Source organism: Lineus longissimus, chromosome 1 (assembly GCF_910592395.1).
Source record: "Lineus longissimus chromosome 1, tnLinLong1.2, whole genome shotgun sequence".
NCBI classification, from domain to species: domain Eukaryota; kingdom Metazoa; phylum Nemertea; class Pilidiophora; order Heteronemertea; family Lineidae; genus Lineus; species Lineus longissimus.
In genome coordinates, this window is record NC_088308.1 from 21,026,511 (window position 1) to 21,054,391 (window position 27,881).

General features: G+C 41.1%; 1 protein-coding gene and 1 long non-coding RNA gene across 5 annotated transcripts in view; both read left to right on the plus strand.

Annotated features, from left to right (window-relative positions):
* The window catches only part of LOC135491678 (FAD-dependent oxidoreductase domain-containing protein 2-like), a 65,968-nt gene extending 51,478 nt beyond the window's left edge, over positions 1 to 14,490 (plus strand). For all 4 annotated transcript variants that reach the window (XM_064777676.1, XM_064777686.1, XM_064777696.1 and 1 more), the window contains 6 exons: positions 8,829 to 8,949; positions 9,248 to 9,475; positions 9,673 to 9,839; positions 10,308 to 10,473; positions 10,778 to 11,016; positions 11,340 to 14,490. In XM_064777676.1, coding sequence (XP_064633746.1) covers positions 8,829 to 8,949; positions 9,248 to 9,475; positions 9,673 to 9,839; positions 10,308 to 10,473; positions 10,778 to 11,016; positions 11,340 to 11,659 — 1,241 coding nt within the window. In that variant the 3' untranslated portion in view covers positions 11,660 to 14,490. The remainder of the gene's footprint in view (positions 1 to 8,828; positions 8,950 to 9,247; positions 9,476 to 9,672; positions 9,840 to 10,307; positions 10,474 to 10,777; positions 11,017 to 11,339) is intronic.
* Positions 14,491 to 22,465: 7,975 nt separating this feature from the next.
* LOC135491630 (uncharacterized) lies at positions 22,466 to 25,565 on the plus strand. The gene is made up of 2 exons (XR_010447853.1): positions 22,466 to 22,888; positions 23,468 to 25,565. It is a non-coding gene; the product is annotated as an uncharacterized LOC135491630 (long non-coding RNA).
* The last annotated feature ends 2,316 nt before the right edge of the window (positions 25,566 to 27,881 follow it).

A 27,881-nucleotide genomic window follows, 5' to 3' on the forward strand; every position in this document is an offset into this window, starting at 1 on the left:
ACTGCATCTATGAATTTAAATTAGTTTCCCCAGCTTTATGAGAGTAGTGTCTTGTAATATGGTAATAACAGTATTGTTGATTTAATAGTATTATGCTAGTGGTATTAGCACATGTGCTACATTGTGTTATTGTTACTGGTATGATATTGCTATTCATCAATTACCGACATAATTTTGGCTAATGATAGTGATAATAGAGTATTTCCCCCTCTGATTATACTTCCTGCCACATAAACAAGCCGGGACCTTGGCTATAGTTCTCTTGGAACTAATTAAGGTTGCACACTGAAAATGTTTCATTTGCATGAAATGTTGTCATTATCACCCTAGAGAGGTGTGATGTAACTGTTTTTGTGTCTCTGGGGTACTAAATGTTGTCCATATTACATGATAAAGTATCTTATGTCTCATGGAAAAAATGGTAATCCTCGGTTTTTGTAAGTATTAAAACCCAATCATTAGATCAGCGGCATAGTGATTTGAGTGTCGGGCTCAGTACCAGGAGGTCATTGGTTCGACTCTTTGAAGAGAAACCACTGTTTTGTCTCCTTAAGCAAAAGTCTTAGTCCTTGAGAAAGGGCAGCTAACCCTATATTGCTTTCTCTCTTGCAGACTCAAGGCTCCTCATGCCATGCAGGGCAAACCAAGAGCTGTCTGGTTTGCACAATGCTGTGGGAGCTTATGCCATGAAACCCAGTCTGACAACCACAGTGCCTTTTCTTAACAGCGACCACCTTTTGAACCAAACTGTCAACTGACACGGCATGCAGTTGAAAACATGGGACTTCGCTCTCCATGAGAGCCTCTGGTTTGCACAATGCTGTGGAAGCTGGTGCCATGAAAGCCAGTCTGAAAATCACAGTGCTTGCAACCGACAGCGACCATCCTTTTCAACCATACCGACAATTGATACACTGCATGCAGTTGACAATGTCGAATCCAAGCCGCTCAATGCCCTCTGAGAATGGCATGCCGACCGATACACAGCAATGTCATCATTCCAGTCAATCACAGCGATTCATTCCTATCTTCTCTCGCCGCTGCACTTGAACGTTAATGACTACATGTCGTCTTATCCCCAGAGGATTATTGGCCATCTTCGCTTGTTTCTCATGCATCGCCTCACTAATGGTTAGGGCGTTTAAATGTTCACAAGAGAAAACTCGGCAAGAGTTTCGCTTCAAATTGCCCTTTTGCAAATTAAACTACTTACAGTTCCTTATTTCGTTAGAAAGTGATATTTGATGAAATGCTATTTATTCGTGTAAATCCACACAAAATATTTTGAACAATGGACTGACTGTATGTTCCTTGGCCTGGAGTATGTAGATGAGAAGAATCCTTTTGCATGGAAACCTCTAGGTAGGTTGTGTTACTGGCGAAAATTCACGAAAATAAAAAAGACCACAAACTGTTTTCAGTGAACAGAACCTTGCGCGATTTTGTATCCACGATTCCTCATTATTTTCTCTCACAACATCAGTGTTGTTTGTCCAAGCACGAACCAATGATTCATGCCCCATTTGCATGTCAGAGTTTATTTTTGATGCCAGTGATATTTGAATGACCATTTACTTGCGCCGGAAAATGTCCGCAGGATTTCTTGCTTGAGTCAATTTATTTTAGTTCTTAAAAAAGTCACAAAAATGTCTATTCCCCCCCTTGGACATACCCTTGACAGGCATTAGATCAGCAGCTATAAAAAGGCAATGACCTTCATCAGAGCGATTAAAAAGTATCTCTGAGGCAATCGTTGGTGTGTTGGCAATGTTTGATATTCTGGGCATGTGTCTTGTGCGAGCCACAACGGGCAAAATTAACACTGCATCCTTTGTAATATCCTGTCGTAGGAAGTCCACTATGGGATTTTTATCACTCGGCTGGTTCATTCAGCTGCCATGTCGTGACGGTCATAGAGATCGTAAAACGATAATATTATCGGACGCCGGCTATGAATATCAAGGTGGAGGGATTAGCTTCCTGAGCATTCTCACAACTACAGTACATATGAGCAATCTGAGAAATACCTCTTTCGTTGAAGCAGAGGCTGATCAAGTAATTTGAATAAGAGTTTAAAAGAGTGAAGATTGTCAGTCTTGAGATTGATTATTGCCCTAAAAACCAGAAAATCATGCCTAAATTTATTACACCTAGAGAAAGAAATGACGGCTTTATTAATTCAGTCAACCACGTTTCGTGCTCTATTGTTATCAAATTGAAAAACCAATTTTCAAAAATACAATCTGAATGCAAACATCGCGTGTTGGCGTGGTTTGCAGGCAAGGCGCTTTTTAGAACCGTCTCTTTTTCATATTAGAATGATTAAGTAATAGTTCGAGGCTCACAAGTTTATCGATTATTTGAGTTTTTGAATTATAGAGACCTGAGGGGGGGATACGCTATGTATTTCACCTCTTTCACCCAGGTTGATCAAGAGCATGGTGACTTCTGCGGGTGGGGGGGATATTTGCTCCCCTGCCCCCTCCCCCGCTGTTTCAAGAAAAACGTGCCCTTTCCCAGAGCACGCAGTTGCCCGTCATCATGAAGCGACGTCCTGATCTCTCCAAGACTTCCTGCAATATTTCCCTCGCAGTGATATTTTCATTCAGAGACAGATGAGTGATAGATGGATCGTTGACATGGCACGTAATCTCTCCCCTTCCATCCTCTCCCATCTCACATCCGTTAGATGTGAAGACATGCTCCCGTGTAAAATTCCTCGGAAGTCATTACGCCTGTTTTTACCTCATTAGCCATGAGGCAAATGTCGTCATGCTTGTGTGTGATCCATTACATAGTGTTATAGATGCTAGAAAGTAGTAGCTTTGCCCATTAAGCATGCCTTTCTATATATTTAAAGGTAGGGGAAAAGAGGATTGGTTTTTGACGTCATTTAGTCAAATATAACTGCAGAATCATGACTTGTAGCTTTCAGAAGAAAGTACTGTAGCTTCCTCGGAAGAAACTCTGTAGCAATCTGCAACTTTCTACTGATGTAGGGCAACTTCAGTGATATCCGACTCATTTATTGATCTATTGAACAGAGGATGTGATTTCATGTAAATACTCTAGTTTCACCAATCTAAGACAGATTGATTCATTACTACGAAGTTGGCATATGAAGTTATGGCTGGCACACTTGGCCTCACCCGGCCTGACATTGATGGCAGTAATGCTTCGAGTAGCAAATATTCTACCCTGGATCCGCAGCGCTTGCACTCACTCTGGACATGACCGACACAGTCCATCCATTTCTCTCTGTGACAGAAACTGTGAGATAACTTCATATTCCAACTGGTAATGGCTGATGAGTCACAGGCCAGCCTGAGCTTGCCTGCCGTTGAGTGCAGTGCTATGAGTCGACCATATTTCATCCCTTGTCCATACCCCACTCGTTCTGGGCATGACCAGGATATGTCTGATGCCTTCCAATTCCCTTGTGAACGAAACCTGATCCGACCTGCCCAATTGGCGATGGTTTAGGTCGGTTATTAAGCCTGGCATGACCACATTTGACGGCAGCCTGCCCGACATAACGGTGGCAACAATGCTTTAAGTAGTCCATATCTCACTCCGTGTCTATAACCGACTCATTCACTTCACTCCTGGACATGCCCGACACTGTCCATCCATTTCCCTCAGAGCAAACTGTGAGGTCTACACCTCTGCCTGTCACGAACATGACTAATGCACTTCCAGTAGCGGAGCTCCATTAGGTTTATTTACTCCGATAGCTTGGCTAATATACACAGGGAAAGAAGGGGCAACATCATTGGGACTGGGTAACTGCTCTGAAAGGAAACTTATTAATGGAAAACAAGCTTGACGCCTGTTCATGCTGCCCTGATTGACTTGTTTGGTTTGTGACACATGTAACTAACTGACCAGGTGCAGTCGACATATTTGTCAACTCGGTGACAGTTATTTTGCCAAGGTAAATTTGCTAGATTTAAAGGACATGGAAGTGTACTTTCTTCATCAAAGTGAGTGTGAACTACATTTTGTACAGGCCTCAACACCCAAGGAGGTCAAGTTCTGCTGGCACCACCTATGAGTGTTGGCACACCATCCGAAACCACCCAATATCCCAACATTATTGATATAATAATAAACTTCGTGCTGCAGCTACGGTAGCCAAATGACATCCCTAAGCCGCAATCAGTCCTTTGGGTTTGTCCTCAACCACTTGACCTTTCAAGAGCTGTTGTCACAGGCAATGGAGTTGTTTCTCTCTTAGGCTACACAAAAATCCAACCTTTAGGTACAAGAACATTTACTAGTGCGTCCTTGCCTCTCGATTTGTGATTTTCCTCCCAGTGGAGCTTGGAGTGCCGGACTTCTTGAGGATGATTACAGATTGAATGCGCCTCGTGGTACAACTATCGATTATAAACCCATCTTCCATGTAAAACGGCAAAATGTTCACAGGTCATTTGATATCTGAGACATTGTTCATTTCATGTAACCATGTGAGATTCTATAGATCTTGTTATCGATCCCGGTTCGCTATCTCAAGCGCTGTGTCAATCAGGATTTGACGGTTCATGGTGTCTTTGTATTTCATTGATTTTCTCTCGCGAGTCATCCTCATCTCTCCAACCATCTCGTGGTCTTTTTGTGTTGGCGTCTCCTCTTTGACAGCAGATTTAAGATCGGGAAAATTTAGACGAAGAAGGTGAAATATGTCATAACATGAGGGAAATAGAAAAGAAGTCGAAAACGTTTTGAATACAACTGGGAAGGTTTATTTATGGAGATTGCTGTCCGCCTTCTGTCTAAATTATGAGAAGAACATTTTGTTTAGGGGCTGATGGTAAAGACATATTTTTCTGATCAAGTGTCATGTTTGCAGGTGTTGGTATTGAATTCACTGATTATTCATCTTTAACGGACTTTCTCATGCAACTAATCCCTCCTCCATTGACTTGTTCTCGGCTTAATGGCCCTGCACATTAGACTGTCCACGCCTCTCCGGTCAACCATTCTGTCTCTAGGGCAAAGTCTCTTTATCCAGAAGGATTACTGTATCAGAATGGCCATAGATCTCAGCTCTAGGGGTGCACAATGGCCCTGCACATCAGACTCGGGCCTCCCTGGTCAATCATTCCATCTCGTGGCTGAAGTCCTCCAAACTATCAGAGAGTGTCCTTGATCTCTGTCCAGTAATGCACAATGGCTATACACACTAGACTCTCGACACCTCCCTGGTCAGCCATTTCATATCTGAGCCAAGCCTCCACCAGACCCCCTCTCTTCATATTATCCAGTAGGATTACTAGATCAGAGCATGTCCATATATATATCATCTTTCTGCTAAATCCTGCCTTGCCAAATTTAATTGGTTGTCACTGTGATGTGCCTTAGGGGTGCTCCAATGATCCATCATCCTAGGTTTGGCATTTGAGATAATTTGAGTAAACTCTCTGATTGAGTTAGTTATCAAAGTCAGTTGGCTTGAGACTAGGTTCTGATCATTTATATGATACATGTAAAGTCTTACTTACTTTATAGTTATACCTCAAACGTCTAATTATTGCCAAAACAATGAGAAAGGGCTCAGAAGATCTGAGGTCAAGGGGATTTAGGCAGGGCGAGGTTGGCAAAGTGGCTGTCTTTAGGGGACCTGTGTGCACAGTTCAGGAGCAGTTGGGTCTCAATCAGTTGACTCTGTGATAAAAAGATTCATCGTAAGCATGAAAAAAGAGCTGATGCACTGTGAGGTAGTAGAGACACCTCCACCTTTTGGTGACTTTATGGAACTGAATCTGACCCACCTTGAGTTTGCCCATAGTCACCCTTTAAAGTTTTTACAGTTATGAAGAGCTCAACCAAATGAAATCCTGGCCTCCCCATTACTGAAATCTTGTATGCACATTCACTTCCCATGAGGATTGTCAGTTGAAAGATTGGATTGAATTAAACAGTCATCAGTTTTGATTCCTGACTTAAAGTTAAAGCTTACGTGTAGGAATACTCTGTGTCTCCAAGATAAGCACTGAGTGGATTTTCATTCCAGAACTCTTTAAGTTCTTCCACTGCGTTAAAACTGCTAATCAAGCATCCGTGCCGATTTTACATCACGATTTCGTCTGTTCTTAAAAACATCGCAAAGCAGTCAGGCTTAGCGCGTGGTATATGCAAATGAAGACACCAGGGAGTCTCTGGATTGGACAGTTCAAGGATCATCCCAGGCTTACAGCTAAAGTGAGAAACGTATCATTTTCTGAACGGATAATGAAAACACAATCCCGCATCAGACATTGCTGTAGCGAGTTGATGCAAAAATGAATGTATTTCGACTATCTAGATTGGATAGAAGTTTGATTTGTTGTGTTGATGTCTCTTTACTGGCTTAGTCAACTTTTCTTTTTGGGAACTTACAACATTGGTTAAAAAAGTATTGAACTGATCTGTCCCAGTTGATGTAAATCAATGCTTTTGCAAACATCTTGATTGGACATTTGCACAAGTAGGATCATGTTTTATGCGGAGCTGCATCAAGCATCACATCAGTTGGCTCAGCAAACTAAGACTAGTTTTACCCGTGATGGATGGAAATGGATTAGTCTTCATTGCACTTACTTCGGGCCACCACAAATGATGACTGTAGTTCACATTAGCCCGAATGGACAGTTGCATGGATTTGGTGTGTTGGTTGTTGAATGTCTCAATTTCCATTCTCTTCATTCTGGGGCATTCTGGCTTTGCTTTTAATTACTATAAGCTCTCCACAAACATGCTATTTTTGTAGCTGTGACTAGCAACGTGACCATGACAACATGAAGATTGATTGTGATTTAAACAATCTGGGCCATTTTCTAATCTAAATGGTAGGTATGTGGTCATGGCTATGTTGTAAGTCTCGGCAACAATAATCACTTGTTTGCGAACAGTTTAGAATCATTACACCGGGATCATCTCAATTGGACAGATGCAGAGAAAGGCTTTGGTCTGCTGCCCGAATGTCTCACTTAAGATCCTTTTATCGGTATTGTTCATCTTCTTCCTAAAAAAGTTAACAGCTTTTTGTCGAACATCTATGGCTTTGCCTTCACTTACTGGAAAGGAGTTACATTTGGATCTCGGCTTGGTTCGGATTTTGGTATAATGCTGGCGATGTCTTTCTTGGCAAATTTCTTTCCTCATGTTCCATCTTCTGTATCTTTCTTCTTAATCTCTAATGGAAATGTTTGCTGGCATATTCTGGACTTAGGCTGCACTGAGTGTGAACCATGAGAAGCCATGTGATATTGCCTTTTGAATGAGGACATACTCAGAAGAAGAGTTTGGTCCAAAGCTTGAAGTGTCTAATTTTTGGCATGTAATCACCTAAGAAGAAGGATTTGATCCAAAGTTTGACATGATACCAATCTTAGTGGTCTATCTACTGGCTTAGCCTTCTGGCATGCCAATATATACTTTCTCTACTGTGATGTGGTTATCTAATCTTTGATTTCACATCCTGGTGGACATATATCCGAAACAAACTAGTGAAACATCATGAATGATCTACAATTATTTGACATTATCCGTACAAAAATATTGCATCGTTTCCACGCCCCCTCCTCTTCCGCAAATCCTCAGCGTTACGAAAATATCCTATTTTTCAGAACAATGTTACAATATATCATTGGTAACCTACTTCATTAATGGTAACCGGAAAAACGCCGACCGACCGACCGACCGACTGACCGACCAACCTTCCGACCTACCAACCCAAGGAGTTTCGTAGTTGAGTCACAGGTCTCATAAGTCAATGTGATATATCCAATCCACGATAGCAGGTCACGTGAAATGAAATTGTAAACAAGCGCACGTGCGCTGGTCAAATGACAACAAATGCATGTTGCGCGTTGCAGTTCATGCATTGCATCGGTCGAGACACTCGAGTAGAAAAACTACAGTGCATAGATTAGGCCCAAATCATGTTTTTATATCCACCGACCATGTAGACAAAGCATATCTTTAGAGTATCGTTATCAGTTCCTTACCGCGTGGGCTCGTTTTCCCGGTATAATTGACTGGAGATGCTGCTGTCAGACACGTCGGACTCCATCACGTCCATTGCGCTGGGCACTACACAGATACATGTGCTATAGAGAAGCGAAAGGGATACTGCACTATGACGGTAGGTTGGCAGGTCAGTCGGTCGGTCGGTCGGTCGGTCGGCGTTTTTCCGGTTACCTTCATTAATGCATCATTTATCTTCACTGGGGTGGTGCAACAGGGAATTTGTTTTGTCTCTCCCATTGTAAAATCGCTATTGGCAAAGATTGCCACTGGTAATATCAATAAAGAAACATGATACATTAAGAACAATAGCCCAGAGTGCCCTCGACTTCAGGTTGAGAACAAATCAGTATTGTTTACTGGCCAATAATCGCCAATGTTTGTATAGTGTTAGTGGTTGTATTGTACAAACTTTGCCACTGTATTACGATATCAAATTATGTTTGAGGTCTCTCGAATGGAGTATCGATGTTAGCCTATATCCTGAGTTATGAGCGGAATATTTTGCAATTCAGATATTGTGCTAAGGTGCCAATTACGTGAGCCCCATGTTGCTTTAGATTATGATGTCAGGTCTCGGCGATGAATATAGCTTGTTTGTGCTGTGCTTTAGACAGGGAATTCCTCGTGAATGATAGAGAACTTGGCGAACTTTGTAAATTGTTCATAGATGTAGTATAAAGTGTTGCTTGGTGGCATCAACTGACGATTTTTCTGATTTCAGGCAAAGGATAAACACTTCTTACAAGTTTCTTCGTTCAACCAATATCTCTTTTATCTGTCTATTCATATTCCTGTTTCTACATTGTATTTTTCAGGCAGAGGTAATTCTGCATTTGAAACTGCTGAACATATCTATGGTGCCACAAATCTTATCCACATGTTGGGTAGGACACGAGTAAGGTTGTCCTGGGCAACTCACTATGTGGGAGATTTAAGGTAAGCAAGGGCCGGCCGCCATACTCTAAGCATGGGGACTTACACTAAGTTGCTTCTTTTACTACCAAGTTTTATCTTGACCACCGGGGTTTTCGCATCTTATGAGATGTAAAATTTAAAGGGAGTGTAAGACCATGTGAGGTTCAGGATGGCCAAATCCTGGCCTGACACCTTTTGGCTCACAGCAGACTTAGAAACATGTACTACCATCCAGAGCAAATGTTGTGATTTGTTACATTTGCTAGTTTCTTCAGAGTGACCTTCAAATCAACAAAGATTTTTACTTTAACCCTTTCAGGGCTGTGAATAATGCTTTGTTAGATACGTACCAACTCAAGTCTTTGGACGGCGTTTTAGAGACGCCCATCGAGCAGATGAAGATCATAAAGAAAGGGGATAAGCTCTACGCCTTTCCGTTAGAAGTGGAGACAAACTCGGACAACTATGACAACTACGCCATGAGAGAGGCCTATGATGTTGTCATCAGGTGCCTGGGCTTTCATTTTGATCACAGTATTTTCCACAAGTAAGTTAAAGAGGGATTAATTTCCGCTCGTTGTCCGTGGAACGTGAGGAGAATGTTGGAAAGTCTGGCTCACAATGAAAAGGTCATTGGTTCAGGTATATTTAAGGTAAATTAGTGATTAAATACTACAATACCTATGACCATGCCATCATAGACATGATAGATGAAATACTGAATTTGCAATATTCCTGTTCCAGCATGTCGATGCCAAAATTCGGCAAGGGCCGCAAGAAGAAGTATCCTCTTATCAACCACAACTATGAATCTGCTGATATGTCTGGCTTGTTCTTTGCTGGTACTCTCGGCCATTCCCTTGATTATCGTAAATCTGCTGGCGGTTTCATTCATGGATTTAGATATACCAGTAAGTAGTTTAACATCGAATCTTAGTTCTTTTGGAAGGATATTAGAGTGATTCCAATTTTGAGCCGGGAGCGAGAACAAGGTGGCCTTTTGACTATGGAGGTCGTGTTGCCTGTTGGCAGAAATGTTATGAAACAGTCTTTAATATTACGTATGCCAAGAAACAATAACACATAACCATCGGCTTGATGTCGTCAACTGAAGAAAGCAAAAATCACCTCATTACCTTTCCAACAGCAGACTAGTTGTCCTTTCGTCTCTTCATTTCATACCTGGCCACCTTTGAAGAACCACCAAATCTTGTGGTATTCCATTACCTTTCCAACAACTTACACTGAAGTCATTCCTTCTCTTCATACCATGCCTTAATTGCGTCACCAGATTCCAAGAACCACTGGCTCTGGCTTTCAGTCCAGTGGCTCTGCGTTACCTTTCAAACAACTAATCTAGGTTCACTTCTTCTTTTCAGACCGTGCCTTGCATCGCCACCTTGAGTGGAAGAACCACCAAGTCCAGTGGCCCTCCGTCACCTTGCCAACAACAGAACTCATGAACACCTTCATCAAGAGGATGAACGAGGGGTCGGGCATCTACCAGATGTTCCAGATGCTGGGAGATGTGGCCTTCATAAGCGAGTAAGTGAATTTCTGCAGGAGACCCACAGATGGGTGTTAAACCTGGCTACCACTATGGTATCGACAGCCATGCAGGAGAAAACCCGAGTAAACGTACCCTGTTGGAGAGTGCAATCAGCTATCACAATCCACAAATCTAATAAGTTATGAAGCCAAAAAACTGATTACTGATAATTATGGTATATTGTTAGCATGGCGGAGAAAACCCAAGGAAACCAACTCTGTCGGAGGGAGCGGTGTCTGCTATCATCATCAGAGCCAATATACATTTAGATAATATCACATCCTATTCGTCTTATTTCAGCGATGGTAAATCGTTCACATATTTAGAAGAAATACCCATCAACCTCATCCACGACATGCAGAACGCCACGGGGCATACGGCCAACCGAGCCATCGTCATGGTCTTGGAATACGGTGCCAATTTCTCCGGGCCTGGGAAGGATATTTTCCGTGTTAACCGAGCTGTTGGGGACCCTGCCGAAGCTTATAATTCCAATTTCTTGCATCCAGTGTTATACTACTACAGTCCTTTACCGACAGGTAAGTGCGACAGTTGTGGCCTGGAAAATCAGCATTTACTTTATTTTTAAAGGGCCAGCTGAGTAATTACCAGCCTATCAGCTGCCGAGTCACCTTCCACTCCACAGTAGTAGTTTCAATCATCACATGTAGGTAAAATGGAAAATTTCAAAATATGACTGAATTGTCAAGCTATTCCTATTTTGATCCCAACTTGATCTGAGTGAGCCCTCCATGCACAATCATCTTTTTGCTTTATGGTCGGAAGATAATCACACTCAATGAACCAGCCCTCAGCATGCATTAGAAATATCATTAAAGAACACAGTTTCTCCTCATTTCAGACATGGATATGAAGGGCCGAAACAAGTATGAAACATTGCCCAAGCCGCGCCGCATCCATCATATCGTTGAAGATTTCCTGACCCACTGGATGAGTCCAATCAGTCATATCCTGCCCCTCCGTCGTTTTATCGAATATTGCCTGGAGGAAGACATGAGGGAGTTCTACGCGGAATCTTGTTTCCGCTACAGTCTCACCAGTCACACCGTGCCTAGGAAATGCGAGAACTACCTCCAAGGGCAAGGACTCTCCGGCACCCCAGAGCTGAAAAAATTTGCAAGAGATATCGGTTTGTTGTCTCTTGGTCTTCTGAAAGAGTAAAGCGTTGTCAATCCTGTATTGTGCTTGAACGATTTTGTTAAATGTTTTAATGATCACGTTCGTGATAATAGTTTGACCGGCTTTTGATAGAAATGAGATGAGCCTGGACTTATGTTTTTCTGCTGCAGCCTGTCTTTCCTTTTGCCAAGAATCAATAAAGACTCTTAGACTTGTCTTTATTTATTCCTGTTATGGCATTTTATCAATCTGAGGAAACGTATTTGAAAAATAGTTTATATTCCCACTTGACCATGATTATTAATATATTGTGAGTTCCTAATTAATTAAATAGTTTAGTTGTAAAATTCAGATGATAAGAAACGATGACTGTTCGATTTAAAAATTTATGCATTTATAATATTTGTAAAAAGAAAGAGAAAATGCTCATGCTGAAAAGAAAGATTTCAGGCATATTTTTTCACTCAAAAACTCCTTAGATCAATGTTCTTCGAATTGCATTTATTTTCAGAAGTATTTTAGTTCCAAATGTATGTTCTGGTTAAGCCAAGACAGCTGAATTCAAAAACTCGGTAATTATGTATCAAATTAAAAAACTCACTGCAATTTGATTTTTGATCTGTCCTGTTGTCGCAGATGTAAACAAATTCAATGGTTCAAAACGGCCGAAAATGCCTATTTTTGAAACTTGTTGTGTTTGTAAATGAAACGATTACTTAACCTCGTGGGTGGCAGATCCCTCCTCAATATTTGAGGTCACTGTTTGGGAATTATGGGTGCTAAAATGTAAGAAGTAAACAATTAATGTGATATCTATTATAAGTTAGGCATCCCAGATTCTGTATCACAAGGTCAGATTTGATTCAGTGTGTCGATCCTTTACAGTCGAAATCATAAGTGGCACCAAAAGGTAACTCAAGTGAAATGCACTATAGCCTGTACAAATACTACATAAAGAAGGTACATGAAGGCCAGTTTGTGACATGTGCCTTTATTTTGAAGGTGGAGTCAGTGGAATAATGTTTTATGCTGGCTGTCACAAATATATATTAATTTTGGGTCATGATAGTCATTGGTTTGATAGATATAGAGATAACATTGTATCCATAATGTATAGGAGGCATGTACTGTCTCCGAAACCATATCACCCAATCTGACTTTGTGATAAAAAACATGGGATATAGAATTTGTTGTCTTGTAAAATTATCAACATTAATCCCCCATATGCATCTGGATTTACCTTTATAGGCCTATCACAAAAGGGTTAGACGTATTTGAGACAAAAAAAGGACAGTAGATTCGGCTTCTTTTGGATCTTAGTCAGACCATCTATGAATTGTTAAAAAGACTTAATGACAAGTAATCAAATATGTACGCAGAACCTTTTGCTTAGTGAGCCCCTTTGTCCTTTAGAGGAGACATCTTGAATCACTTCACTGTTGTAAAACTGAAATGTACGGTTACCCCCCCCCCCCCCCCTCAATGTTGAATGATATTGCCCGTTTTCTAACTGTTTGACCATTTCATGGCAGTTCGAAGACGTCTGGCGGCATAAATAAATAAAACGAATACTGGTATAACTATTGTGGCAATTATCGTTGTGCGAAGCAGGACGGATGTCAATTGTGATTTGGACTGTAACTCCCTCCCTCACCCAAAGACATTGGCCTTGATTAATGTCATTGTATAAAACTATTGGTGATGGAATCAGAATATATAGTTCATGTTAGAATAAAAGTATTTAAACACACTGAGTAAAAAATGCAAAAAAAGATATGTAAAATATTTATACATGTAGTCTGTTGGTTCAAGGGTAGAGTCATGTTTTTTTGTTACGCCTCTTGTGTTTATAGTGAATTTGTACACAAATTGTTTATTAATTTAATTGAATTTTTTCTGTATCTGAAACCCTATTGTTGATAAGACATTGATTGGTTGATGCTGGACGATTTATCATGGTTACAGAATTTTATGTGGAGGAGTTGGACAACAGCAGTGGTGATCTCCATATAAACAAACAATGAAGCGGTCTTCCCTCAATGAAAACATTTCACTGCGAGACACGATATGTGACATTCCCAACACAGACCGTAGCACTGTCCAATGACTCTGTCCACCAAATTTTGGAGCAAATCGGGACAACAGTAGATTATTTATGGTAAAAAATGTCCAAACAAATTCCAGTGCATTTTCAGTTGAATTCAAAACTTTGAAGCAATTTTTTTCAAAAATGGCAAAACCCCATATATTGTATTGCAAAGGATCTCTTCAATTGGTGGCGGTCTCCCCATTACCGAAAGCCCATTACTTCAAACTTTGAAGTAATGGGTTTTTGCTGTTACGTATAGTAAGTATACTCTTGTTGTTTCCAAGCATTGTCCTCTATTACAAGAAGGCGCACAAAAATTTGGTTTGTTGGCTTGGTAGAGTCACAGCTTCAAGACAGAACATCTATAAATTGTTCATCTTGTTGATATTGCTGTCATATGTGGTGGACCTTTTCATGCACAGCAGTATATATACACCGTGTAGACGCCATTTAGCAAGTTGAAGGGTGCCTGTACAAAAGGCTTATAATACATGTAATAGGCCTATGTGAAACAAACACACCAAAACCTGCTTAATAGCGCCTACACAGTTACTATGATACTGTAATAGCGCTGTTTTCATAGTGGTTTGTAGCTTTTCTTTTCTGTGGGGTGATTGGGTACAGTAGTCATCTCTTTGAAATGGGGCTATGGGTAGCCTGGAAACACTGGGCAACAATACGTTTTTACTCAACACGGGAATGGTGTTTTACTAACCAAATATTGGTTTGGTTATCACGTATTATATGGGGATGGAAAAACACTGCATTTAAGTAACACAATTAGTTTTTAGCTCAGCTGACAAAGTCAGCGGAGCTAGTAGAATAGCTGTTCAAATGGTGTCCGTCCTGCAATCCATCCATCTAGGGACCCATCTGTGGACAAAATTGGACATTTCTGATTGGGAAGGCCTAGCCACTTCGTTGACGGTGCTAAATTAGGAGTTGCCCAAGGTGAACTCAAAACACGAAAAATCAGCGCGATCCGACCTGTATTAAGAGAATGAGGTCATTTCGCGTTTAGATTTCTTTCCCTTTTTACCTCGGTCCACAGAGCAAATATTGTTTTCAAATGTGGCTGAATATTTTTTAATATTTTTTCATTTTTTACTTTTAATGGAATTAATATGGTTTTCACCGCCAGTTGGCGCTGCCGGCACATTGACTGAATTTTGGCGATTTCAAATTTGGCGGTGGCTCAACTTTTTGCAAGCAGTAAGTGCCGCTGATTGGCCGATCGATAGAAGAGATGCCACCATTTAAAAATGGCGGTAGTCGCTGCTTCAATGAAGATGAGTGAACTTTCTCATGTTCAATCGGTTGATACTCTTTTAATCAACATGACCATGTACCTGAAATTTGTTTAGGTACTGAAAAGAGTCTATATAATTCAGATTTATCGATAGTTTTTTATAATATTGCGGAAATTTTGTGCACAAATTAGCGAAAGTTGGTGCTTGTCTAATGTCATTTTAGAGCGAGAAATTTGTTTCCGTCGATCTCTACCACTGAAAAATCGCTTGCATAACTTCGAATTTTTGTGAAAATAAGTATCTGAACTTGGTTTCAAATAGTCTAGAGAGTTACCTTTGTGGTGATACATATGGTATGTGATAAATATTTGTGGAATTTGTGAAATTCGGTTTTCGAACGTGCCGATGATGCAAGCGATCTCGCGTGAATTTTGCAAGTCCTGATATGTCGTTATCATTTCGGTGATATATAATGCATGCATGTAATAATTGATTAATCTGCCTAAAACGCGCTATTAAAACGGCGAAAGATCGTGATAAACACTCTGGTGGCGGTCGCACTAAATAACGACCGGTAGGGCCCGGCGTCTGGCGGAGAAAAAAAGGTAGCGCCCGGAGGTTGAAACGGGATTTTTATGCACTTTTAACTGTATATATATGTTGTTTGGATGTATTTCTAACAGTTCTGTAACTTTGATGACCAAGCTTGCGCCCAAAGTTGGTGAAATTGATGCTTGTTTATGGACTGCGCTAGCGACCGGAGAATTCGCCGTCGGCCATTTTGGCTACGGTCCCTGAGTTGTTGTGGTTGGCAATTTTGCAACAAATTTCGCCATTTACGTTTGTTTACAATTATTTTGAAAGTCACATTATGACATCGTAGTATGAATTCCACTGCAGTTTCGTTACGCAGCAATGCTCATGTTTTTGGTTTGCAATCCTGTACTGTCTGTACACTGCGCTGTGCATGGCTGTACTGTAGCTGTAAAAAAGACAAAAACCATAGCCTAGCCCTATAGGACAGGCTTAGAGTATAACTCAACAGGCCCTCATGATTCATTTGATGGACACCTTATTTGATAGTACCTCATCATTAAGTCCACTAGATCCTGTTCTGTCACATGTCGTAGACGATAGACAATTTTCAAAATGTAGTACACCACTCGCTCATCTTTAAGCCCAGCTCTCGGCTCACATCATGTGGGCACGGTTGGCTGTTGAGTGTTATGGTTCAGTCTGTGAGACTAATTTAAAGAGGTTACACTTTTATTTTGAATTGGAAAACAGCCCACAGGACTGACTTTTCACTGAGTAATAAGTGTGCCCTTCGAAGGTAAAGTCTCTTTCTGGATTTGCTTCCATAGATGCCTTGTTCAGGATATCATCTGACCGATGCCTGATCAAGCACAGACTGTATCCGGTGGTGTACATTTCCCCGTCTATGTCACCCTTTTTTATTCAGTCAGTGTTAATTTCTCTTCTCTTTTTTTACAGATTAACTGTTGTTGGTTATTGCAAGAGGAGTCGTTGGCACATTTCAAGTCCAGGAAAGCACTTGCTGTTCCCACATTCAGAGTAAGGTGTGCTTACTCGTTTTACTGCTTTCCATTCCCGGAGAGCGTTATCAAATATCTGCTGCAAGGCAACAAATATCTGCCACAAGGCGCTTCAAATATCTGCCGAAAGGCATCAAATATCTGTCACACCAATAAAGTTCATTTTGTTAACCAACTCTTTATCTTCTTTTCTTCACATACAAAAAAGACCGTCCCAAACATTTGGCTGCATCCACTTCATCAATGTCCAGACAACAGTCGGTTCATTTGACCATTGTAAAGCACCAGGCCCCACCTCACAAAATACACTGTAATAATTATGTACCTTGTGTCCATGTGCATGTTATTAGTTCCACCTACGCTGCATGAAGACAAGGACTCCACTCTTTGACGTCACCACACAACTCCTTGACGTCATCACACACCCCACTACTGCAACGGCAATAGAAATGACTTTACGTCATAATACAAGGGTGACGTCAACTCAGTACTTCAGCATGCACTGATATAGCAAGAAGGTCTTTCGCATCAGCACTTCTGCGTGCTAGACGTTAAAGCTTCACGTTGCCTCATAATAACGTTACCGACACACACTTGGCCCTTGCCTTCACCTATCCATTTCAGCTGAGCGCCAGGCCCTTGGGCCTCTTGTTAATCGAGCACTGCATCGTTACATTATGGTTGATCAGTTTGTCATAAATGTTCCTACTATTTGATATTCCAACCATTTGCTCACTTAAAGTGATCTTGTCCCGGCCTTCTGGTTGTGACTTTGTCCTCATAAAACCGCTTCTAATAAAACACCACGAATCTCTCAGCATGCAGCTTGGTGTAAAAAGGATTAATATGAGATCATGAGTGATATGGATAAAGACTAGTAAATGATTTTACTTCAGTTTTGTACAGAAATGGGAAGTGAAAATGTACATGAAGTTTTCAGTAAAAGCATTTACTAGATTTTATTCATACCATCTCATGTCTGGCTAATTTTGGCATGCCTATTGATATAACAGGAAGTAGTGGGTGTTTTCACAGCCAACAAAAATAGACTTTTAAGGACTTATTTGCATGGCGGGATAAGAGCGCTTTAACTAAAATTCAGACAATATTGTCACAGGAAGAGTAACAAATAATCTTGAGATCAGTACTGATTACTCAGTGGCTTTGTGATCTTGTCACTCCATCTCTGCTCTGACGCCCATACTAACATCAAGACAATCTATATTTTTGTGGTTACAAACCTCTTGAATAGCCAAGGTTGCAGAGTCGATCCCTGTTGAGAAGGGGTTGCAGGTATACATCCAAAAATGTACCGACGTTCAACTTTTGTGCATGTCTTGGCACCGGTACCCACCATGCAGCAACTCCAAATAGATGCTGGTCATTATCATTGCTCTGTTAAAGGAAACCTATAGCGAAATGCTAATAAAAATGAGGAGTTTTGAACGGCCCGGTTAAAACCTAAGGCGGGAATAAGCTTCCATTGATAAATTCTAGCAGTTGTGGGTTCCCAGGTAGTTGATTATTTAGCCAATGAGCTGCATAAGAAGTAATCACCAATTTAGTTATTTTTACCACTTTCAGCTAGTCTAAATAAAGACTCGTGCCACGACTGGATCTCTTTAAGATTGGTTGTTTTGTTACTCTTCCTTTAACTGGTGCAAGCCAAGACCTTGCTGTTTCGGTATAAGACATCCATTTATGCGCCTCCAAGATCTGTCATCAACTGATGAAATGCTCAAATGGAAAATCGATCTTTATAAAGATATTAGGAGGTAGCAGATTACTTCATGGCATGGGCATCATAAGATGGCACTAAATGGAAATATGTTCTTATGCAACCCAGAGTATTTTTTTCCAAAAAAATGTAATGATGGATATATTTTTGAGCAGGATGAAAAATATTTGTGCATCACATTGTGTGAAAGATTAAAGAATATTTTTGAAATAAAAATGAGCACAAATATGCATAAATTATGTATCTTGTTAGTTTTCTTTGAGAATGGCCATCTGAGAGGTGGCTCTATTCTGTCACAACTTACCACCTATGGGAGCTAATGGCTGATATGAATAAAGTCTAGCAAATGCATTTACTTCAATTTTGTACAGAAAAGGCCTAGTGCAAATGTACATGGAGTTTTAGATAAAAGTATTTGCTAGTCTTTATATTCATATCACCCTGCCTTGGTCCTTTGCCTAGGAGAAAGAAACTTAAAGGTCTACAACGTTCTTTAAAAATATGAATTTGTAATTGAATTTACTATGAATACCAAGTTTAAACAAATTTGTATTCATAATAACCGCACTAGTAATGGCATTGTGTATTAGTGGATTTCTATTTAACTGGACCACAAGTAATTACGAACAGTGTACCCCTTTCTGTAATATCAGATCTTTTTCAAAAATGATTAGATCGCAAAATCATGACTTATTAATTTTTTCTGGAAAGCCTGAACAGTTCCCTAAAAGTCTCAATTAGAGTTATTAGCGTCGATGTCATGTTTATTTTTGACCGCTCTTTGGCGTATACCGCTTTTTATACAGAGATAAGTATTTATAATTATACACCGAAGCAAATAGGCCTCAAATTGGCCTAGGTGACGGTGGTGCTGTCTCGCGGCAGAAAATTGAACTGAAATCTTCGCTCAAAATTTTCAGTTCTTCATTCTACCGCTAGACAGCACTACTGTTGCCTCGGTCAATTTCCTTTGAAATGAGCCTGGCACCAGCCTTTTTAATTAGGCCTTTCGCAATTTATTAAAAGACTTGCCGGTGCAGTAACAAAATGCCCCCCCCCCCTGGAAAAAGTGTCCGGCCCTATTGTATTGTGCAATATGGTTCTATAGAGACCCTGACCGTCAAATAGCTCAGAGATTGAAGTGCATAATAGAATCATTTTTGTTTCCCGGGCATTCTATCCTAGGACATTTTAAACTTCTACACCGGTAGGCCTATTGCCAATGAAATTAGACGCAGGGTAGGGGATTAAATGGGCCCTTGCGCAATATTTGCATTTTCAAGGCTTGTAATCTGCTGACTGGGTAACAGTTAAAATTATATAATTACCAGCTGGCAAAGTCCAAGCATCCTTGGTCATGTGAACAACACTTGGAACAGCTGGGCGCGGGCGGCCAAGACCGAGCGTTTTTCTTGCAACCTCCTTCATAATCAAGGTTTTCGCACCCTGAGGAAATCAGGGATTAATGTTCGCTTCTCCGGCCCTGAAAGCGAATATTAACCCCTGATTTCCTCAGGATGGGTTTTCATGAAGACCTCGGGATGTTCACGGTCATCCCTGATGGGTCATTTGGTTTTCCCTGCGCTGGAGTCCGAGTAGCACCATATTGGGACAGACTGCTGTGAAAAGGCTCAACAACGTACGTTCTTGGAAAGACAGCATGGGTACATTGTTAAAAAATAATCGCATCCTCTCAGAGACGGCACAGAGGCGGTCATGCAGTAGGCCTATGCTCATGCATATTTAGGCTATAGGACTATTCAAATGATTATTCACTCACACAACGTAGTGAGTGTAATGGTTACGTATACACTGTATGTAAAGTGTAAACAAAATGCATTTTATATCCATCATGTCCATCGATTCTGAAAAAATTTGTGCAGACCCATGACAATTCTGGTTCCGGTATAGTTTTGTCGCATTCCATGTGGGCCGCGCATTGGCCGATCCTGCATGCATGACGCACCGCACCCACAGTTACGACGTCGGACGTGAATCCCATTTGTTTGGCAATGTTTGCCTGTGTTTGATAGTGTGGACGGGTCCCCAAACATTCGCCAACATGATGTTGGCTCATGTTGGCCAACGATTGTTGGGGAATGTTTGCTAGTGTAGACCAGGCTATATAGTTACTCTGCCAAACTCGAAAATATTCTGCAGCGAAAATCTCTTGTTTTTTACCACGCCCAGACAAATGGCTATTAAGCAGACGTTGCCTCTTCATCCGTAGCAACAGGTAGAGACAAAATTGATGTCATGATGATTTGATTTCAAAATCATTCGAAACAGTGCCTTGGTATTTTTCCATCCTTGGACGTTTACTCCTGTTTTGATAAACACATCCATAAAGATCGTTCTTAAATCTTTATTATTTCGTTCATTTGAAACATCCAGTAGAATGGTTTGTTTTCCTCGGGATCGAGCAAGAGGTCATTCCTATGGCCGATATATCAAGTCGAGGAGGAAAGACTGTATTATTTCCCGCGGAGAAAGGAAATAATGTCGAACCATAAACGATGAATACGTGTTGTGATTAAACTCTTTGAAATACGCGACTTGTATTAAAGTTTATGGTTTCTGAATATGAACGCGGTGATGATTTATTCAAATTGCTACATGAAGATAATTTAATGTCGGCATATATAGGCTATATATGAATACCATGCTTTGTATGTGTGATGTCAAATGTGTCAAGAGAATGAAAAGATGAGAATTAATGTTTATCACACGACTATAACAAAACTTAGAGGAGTGTTGTCTGAGGATTTGAATTTGCATTCCTATAAAAAAGCAATCAAAAGGTCAGACTCTGCACAATAAGTCACATCGAGGTATGTCTATTGAGGCGATGCATGATCGTACAAGTTTGAACCGAAGTAAAAGACATTTTTCTGTTCTATTTGGTTTTCTGTCTTGTTAAAATAGGTCTCTGTCATCAGTGTTCGGTTTGTTGTGCGGATATGTATTTACTATGAACTCAATGCATGCCAACTGGTTTCTAACTGGGAATGTCCCCGTTTACGGAAGGGGGGGGGACTGGTTATGCTTTTAGTGTTTGTAGGCCACAAACGAAAACACCCTACGCTTGCAATAGCCTATACATATATGAACAGTTTGTCTTTACTTTGACGACTACCATTAACTTGGATTAGTTAACTTCCTACGTCAAACACTGCAGCAGCAATCTGTTTGAGTCTAAAAGGGACAATATAGGCAGCAGCAAGATAAAGTTACACACAGTCGCCAATAGGGGTCTCTCATATCTCACAGTACGTCGAAATGATTCACCTTTGTACGAGGAATATATTTAGTGGTGAATTTGACATGACGGCCCTCACTGTGTATATTAGTCACCTGAGATGGCCAAATTAGCCCCTCTGCTCCTGCCTATAGTCCCCCTTTAATGACAAGATGCATTTAATTTAAGAAACATACACAAATAGGCCTATCTAGGCTAGCAGGTGGAAAATTCAATGATTATTTCACCACAAAGAGCTGCTTCTGTCAGCAGATATGAGACAGCTACCGGGGCGGGCGGGGACTATTTCTTTGTGGGGCCTTGTGGTTCAGCGTCTCCAAGGAATTCTATTTTTAGAGTCCAATGGGGGGGGGGCTTCCCCCAATGTACTGGCTAAATATGTCAGAAGGACGGGGTTTGGGGGTGCTCCCCATGTCAAACAGTTGTGTGAGTTCACTAGAGCTTGCTCTTTACATATTATATTGCATTTTTCAAATGGCTAAACTGGGTTGGCTGGATGCCTGAAAATGACCACCCTATTGCCTCCATCCCATTCATAACATGTAGCTTACAAGTTCCCTGCTCGAAATCGACACTTCTTCTGTATGTGCATGTAGGTCCAAGTGAATGGTACGTGTGTTGTTAGTTTGTGTGGGGGGGGGGGGGGAGGAGGGTGGTTGTCGGTCGATTGGGAGCCGGGAGGCTGAGATGGCGGATGGAGGGGGTATTGAGCTCGTAGGCCTAATTTCATCTGTGCCAGGGTCAATGATTCATTAAGGGTCATGGCTACCCGGGTTGTGCTTAGGTGTTCGTTCTTCCACATCTATTCACCTGACGGCGGGCTCCGATATATGGCTTATATTCAATCAAATGTTTTAGGAACAACCTAGCGCTGGACTTGTCTTCGGGCGGAATGATGTGATACCGGCAATGGTAGCAAATAGTTATGGACGTCAAGAGTCCTGAAACGACGACAACACTCCCGGCTTTGTTCCGCGCGCCGACATTTTTGTCTCGTCTAATAAATTCCTTCTATTACACCATTGAAGTTTCAAAGTAATCATGGCCAGCGGTGTAAAAGTTGATAATGAAGTTGTCGAAATGGCGCAAGCGTTTAACAACGGAAGCGCCCGGGATAAATATGCTTTTCTTACGGTGAGAATCGCTGATGATAAAAAGTCCATCATTTGGGACGAGAAGGAAAGTGTTACCAAAATAGATGCCGGTATGCTCACAACAAAACCTGTTCCAGATGAGTTGGCGGAAGAAGAGGAAAACAAACGTTATGCTGCCTTTAGAAATCAACTAAACGCGGAAGTTCCGAGGTGGTACATGTACGACTGCTTCAGAGTGATAGGTCCTAGCCGCAGAAAAAAAGATCAAGTAATTTGGGTTCATTGGTAAGCTCATGAGATTCGATCCGCGTCCAGTCATCAATCCCCTTTTTTCCAAATGTCCCTGTACTACCTAGGGTCGGGAAAACAAAAAGCATAAAGCTCAGCTTTACGATAGGGTCTGTTTTCCCCGACCCAATGGCCTAGGTAGGCCTATAGTCCTAGGGCTTAGGTGGTACGGGTGTATCCAGCAAAGGCCTATTCAGGTTATCCTAAACTAGTAGTAAACAGCGTCCACGAGGTTTAAAAGCAAGTTTAATTTTCAGTCATCTAAATCATTAATGTTGTCCGAGATGTATCTATCAACGGGCATCCAGCCAATAGATTGTTTGAAGTAGAATTGTCATCATGAAATTATATTTCTATATTATCTCGGTTCAAAGAAGTTGTCTGTTCTTAAAGCCAAAAAATCGCCCTTATTGCCGTTAATTAGACTTCTTTAACTATGCACAAATGACTGCATCATGCATGGGATACGCCACCCTCAATGGCTGCGCGCTGGTTTGTTTGACCAGCCAGGTTATGTTGTTTGATTGAATCTACATATCACTAAATAGCTTGGATTTTTACTTCTTTCTCTTGTAGGTGTCCTGATACAGGCCACGTGAAACAGAAAATGTTGTACGCAGCATCTAAAGATGCCTTCAAGAAGGCAGTAGATGCAAAGATAATGATCGAGTGCTCGGATTTCGATGACATTGATCACGATCGACTTCTTTCTATTCTCAAATAAGAGAGTTTCAAGAAACGAAGTGCTTTGTGAAGAGGCTGTCGAATAGAGCTTAGTGGATCAACGCAATCGTAGTTTAATTGTAGTGGATACAATGAGTTTCTTCCGGTTATTGGAAACTTCCATCTGTCCATGTTGACGTGCAGAACTTGGGACCTGTTTTTGATAGTTATCAAAACATGCTTTGAATCGATGGACCAAACGAATGTATGCTTCGGAAATTGTCAACAAACTATGGATGAATTTTATGTCATGTGTGGTTAAATCCTGCAAAAAAATGTTCAACTGGTCTGGTCCCAGAGATCAAGACATTGGTGCATGTGACTTATTTTTGGGAAAACAAATCAAATTTGGTTGATACAAAAAACTGGGGGCTGAAAACTGAATGTTTCTGAAGACCACATCATAACAAGAATTCGCCTAAGTTTACTGATCCATTGCAAATATTCTGGTACTTGCAGTTAGCTTTATGCTTAATTTCGTTAGTAGGGCATGTGATTTGCCCCCTTTTTTTATTGGGTAGTCCCCGCCTGCTGACAGTATGCCATTGTAAGGTGACGGTGTGTTTACAAAAAGTCATGGATGTAAACAGAACTCTTTTTATTTGAAGGAATTCATTGACCTTTCCTCACTTGAGTTATGAAAACATATATTCAGCACATTATCACATCAACAATTCTGCTTAATATGTGTTAGACTTCCTGTAAAAAAAGAAAATCATAAAAAGTTGAGAATATTTGGTCATTTAATGGGTAATGGTACCAAATATTCTCAACTTTTTTGGATTATTTCCTCTTTTATTCAGAGTCTGAAACTGATTATTAATATATTTGGTTTAAGTTAATGACATTGCTTGATTCAGAAATATATAAAAATAATTTGTTTGCCAACATATTTTACAAGAGATTTGGTTGGCAGTTTAGAATAGCAGAACAATTCTTGTGTGGTGGCTAGAAGTTTTTACTACACTGTAGTAAAGTGTCTCGCTATCTAATCTCCAAGTAAAGCCCTTGCAGTAACTTCAGAATGTATAGTATTGTTGTTCTGGTAGTCTCACAATCAATGAAAGGCTCTTGCAGTGACTTCAGAATGCATGCTATTGATGTTGTTCTGGTAGTCTGGTAGCATTCACTTCAGTATGCTAATACATGATATTGCTGTAGTTCTGGTATTACTATTAGGTTTCAAAATGATCAGATATATCACTGACACATTTTTATGTAAGTTCAACAAAATTGTAGGTATACAGCTTGCTAGTAATGTATCTTTTATTGGTTTATACCCACCGGTGTACTGCTTGAATTGCACAGTGTTGATACAAAAATGAAGGAATTTATAACTGCCACTATGAACCATCTACATACATCTAGTATCTTGTAGGCCCAACCCGATCTCACCTGTCACCAGCAAGTATTAACTTCCATTTCACCAATACCAGGAGAAGCATAATCATTGAACTGTTTTCCTCAACTTTTAAAAGTGGTCTGGTAGTAAGACATTTTTTGGTCTGGTGGTTCAACTTTTTTATAGAAAAGCCATCTTCAAATCAAATATGGCCCGGTTGTATGTCTTAATGGGCTGGAGGTACAAAATAAGATTCAATTTCGGTTTGGTGGCCGCTCGAACTCCCAATAGTGGAGTGGCAGTGGAGAACACTGGAACTCCCTTGTCAATGTAACCAATCAATCCATATCATTTATCTATTCTACTTTTTTTCAACCGTGATTGTGTCATATCTAGGTAAATACCTCGAAGTTGTATTTAGAGGGGCATTTAGTCATGCTTTAAGATTTGAATGGGAGGGGATCCCTTGCTATCCCTCGCAGTGCCAATCTCACCAATTTTCTATTGTGTATCAGTATCTGTTATTTTTCCTGTTTTCAACCTATTGCTTTTTTTCGATGAAACGAGTGCACATGAAACTTGATTAAATCAACAGCTAGGTCTTAAAAATCATATGTGTTGTTTTTCTATCTCTCATGTTCTATTAAGACGTTTCATGAGAAGAGGTGAAATTTCACTACGTTGATCCCATGGCTGCTGTCTGTTGTTGAGACCATCTCATTTTTGCAAATTCGATAAGAGCTCGGTCTGATTACCTGCCTAAGATAGTCTGATTCCGAATGGTTAGGAGTTGTGTTCTAAAAGGATGTATAATGAATTGTCCTAAATGGGCTGTTTCTTGTCCCAGTTGCTTTTTGCTTTGTCACAGAGTCATCCAAGCAAAAGGGATGAATGTCATCCAAAATGACTGTCCCTTTTCCCACTCCCTTTTACAGAGTCCCAAGCAATATGGATGATTGTTGTCCTAAGTAAAATTGACTGTCCCTTGTCCCAGTTGCTTTGTCTCGGAGGCACCCATGCATTAAGGATGGTTGTCCTCCTGAACAGGATGTTCCTTGTCCTGGTTGCTTCGTCTCCAAAGCAATAGTTGTTTAAACTCCCAAGTCGCCCTTGCAATGAGGATGGTTGTCCTCCTAAAGGGGTTGGTCCTAGTTGCTTCGTCACATAGCTTCCCAATGGCCAAGCAATAAGGATGAATTCTGTCCTAAGTAATGGACTGTCCATTCGTCCTAGTTGTATGGTCCCGGATTCGCCAAAGCAATGATGACTGTCGTCCTAAATTGGATGTTCCGTCCTCGTTGCTTTGTCCGAGTCTCCCAAGCAATAAGGATAAGAATGTTGCCCTACTTTAATGGGTTGTCCCTTCATCCAAGTCGAATGGTGTCGGAGTCGCTGATGCAGTGAGGATGGTTTTCCTCCTGAATTGGTTGTTCCTTGTCCTCATCATTGCTTCGACAGAGTCTCCCAAGCAATAAGGATAAGAATGTTGCCCTACGTTTATGGACTGTCCCTTCGTCCTAGTTGAATGGTCTCGGAGTCGCCGATGCAGTGAGGATTATTGTCCTCCTATATTGGTTTTCCTTGTCCTCATCATTGCTTCGACAGAGTCTCCCAAGCAGTAAGGATAAGAATATTGCCCTACGTTTATGGACTGTCCCTTCGTCCTAGTTGAATGGTCTCGGAGTCGCCGATGCAGTGAGGATGGTTGTCCTCCTATATTGGTTGTTCCTTGTCCTCATCATTGCTTCGACAGAGTCCCCCAAGCAGTAAGGATAAGAATGTTGCCCTACGTTTATGGACTGTCCCTTCGTCCTAGTTTAATGGTGTCGGAGTTGCCGATGCAGTGAGGATGGTTGTCCTCCTATATTGGTTGTTCCTTGTCCTCATCATTGCTTCGACAGAGTCTCCCAAGCAGTAAGGATAAGAATGTTGCCCTACGTTTATGGACTGTCCCTTCGTCCTAGTTGAATGGTGTCGGAGTCGCCGATGCAGTGAGGATTATTGTCCTCCTATATTGGTTTTCCTTGTCCTCATCATTGCTTCGACAGAGTCTCCCAAGCAGTAAGGATAAGAATATTGCCCTACGTTTATGGACTGTCCCTTCGTCCTAGTTGAATGGTGTCGGAGTCGCCGATGCAGTGAGGATGGTTGTCCTCCTATATTGGTTGTTCCTTGTCCTCATCATTGCTTCGACAGAGTCCCCCAAGCAGTAAGGATAAGAATGTTGCCCTACGTTTATGGACTGTCCCTTCGTCCTAGTTGAATGGTCTCGGAGTCGCCGATGCAGTGAGGATGGTTGTCCTCCTAAATTGGTTGTTCCTTGTCCTCATCATTGCTTCGACAGAGTCTCCCAAGCAATAAGGATAAGAATTTTGCCCTACTTTAATGGACTGTTCCTTCGTCCTAGTTGAATGGTCTCGGAGTCGCCGATGCAGTGAGGATGGTTGTCCTCCTAAATTGGTTGTTCCTTGTCCTCATCATTGCTTCGACAGAGTCTCCCAAGCAATAAGGATAAGAATTTTGCCCTACTTTAATGGACTGTCCCTTCGTCCTAGTTGAATGGTCTCGGAGTCGCCGATGCAGTGAGGATTATTGTCCTCCTATATTGGTTTTCCTTGTCCTCATCATTGCTTCGACAGAGTCTCCCAAGCAGTAAGGATAAGAATGTTGCCCTACGTTTATGGACTGTCCCTTCGTCCTAGTTGAATGGTGTCGGAGTCGCCGATGCAGTGAGGATGGTTGTCCTCCTATATTGGTTGTTCCTTGTCCTCATCATTGCTTCGACAGAGTCTCCCAAGCAGTAAGGATAAGAATGTTGCCCTACGTTTATGGACTGTCCCTTCGTCCTAGTTGAATGGTGTCGGAGTCGCCGATGCAGTGAGGATGGTTGTCCTCCTATATTGGTTGTTCCTTGTCCTCATCATT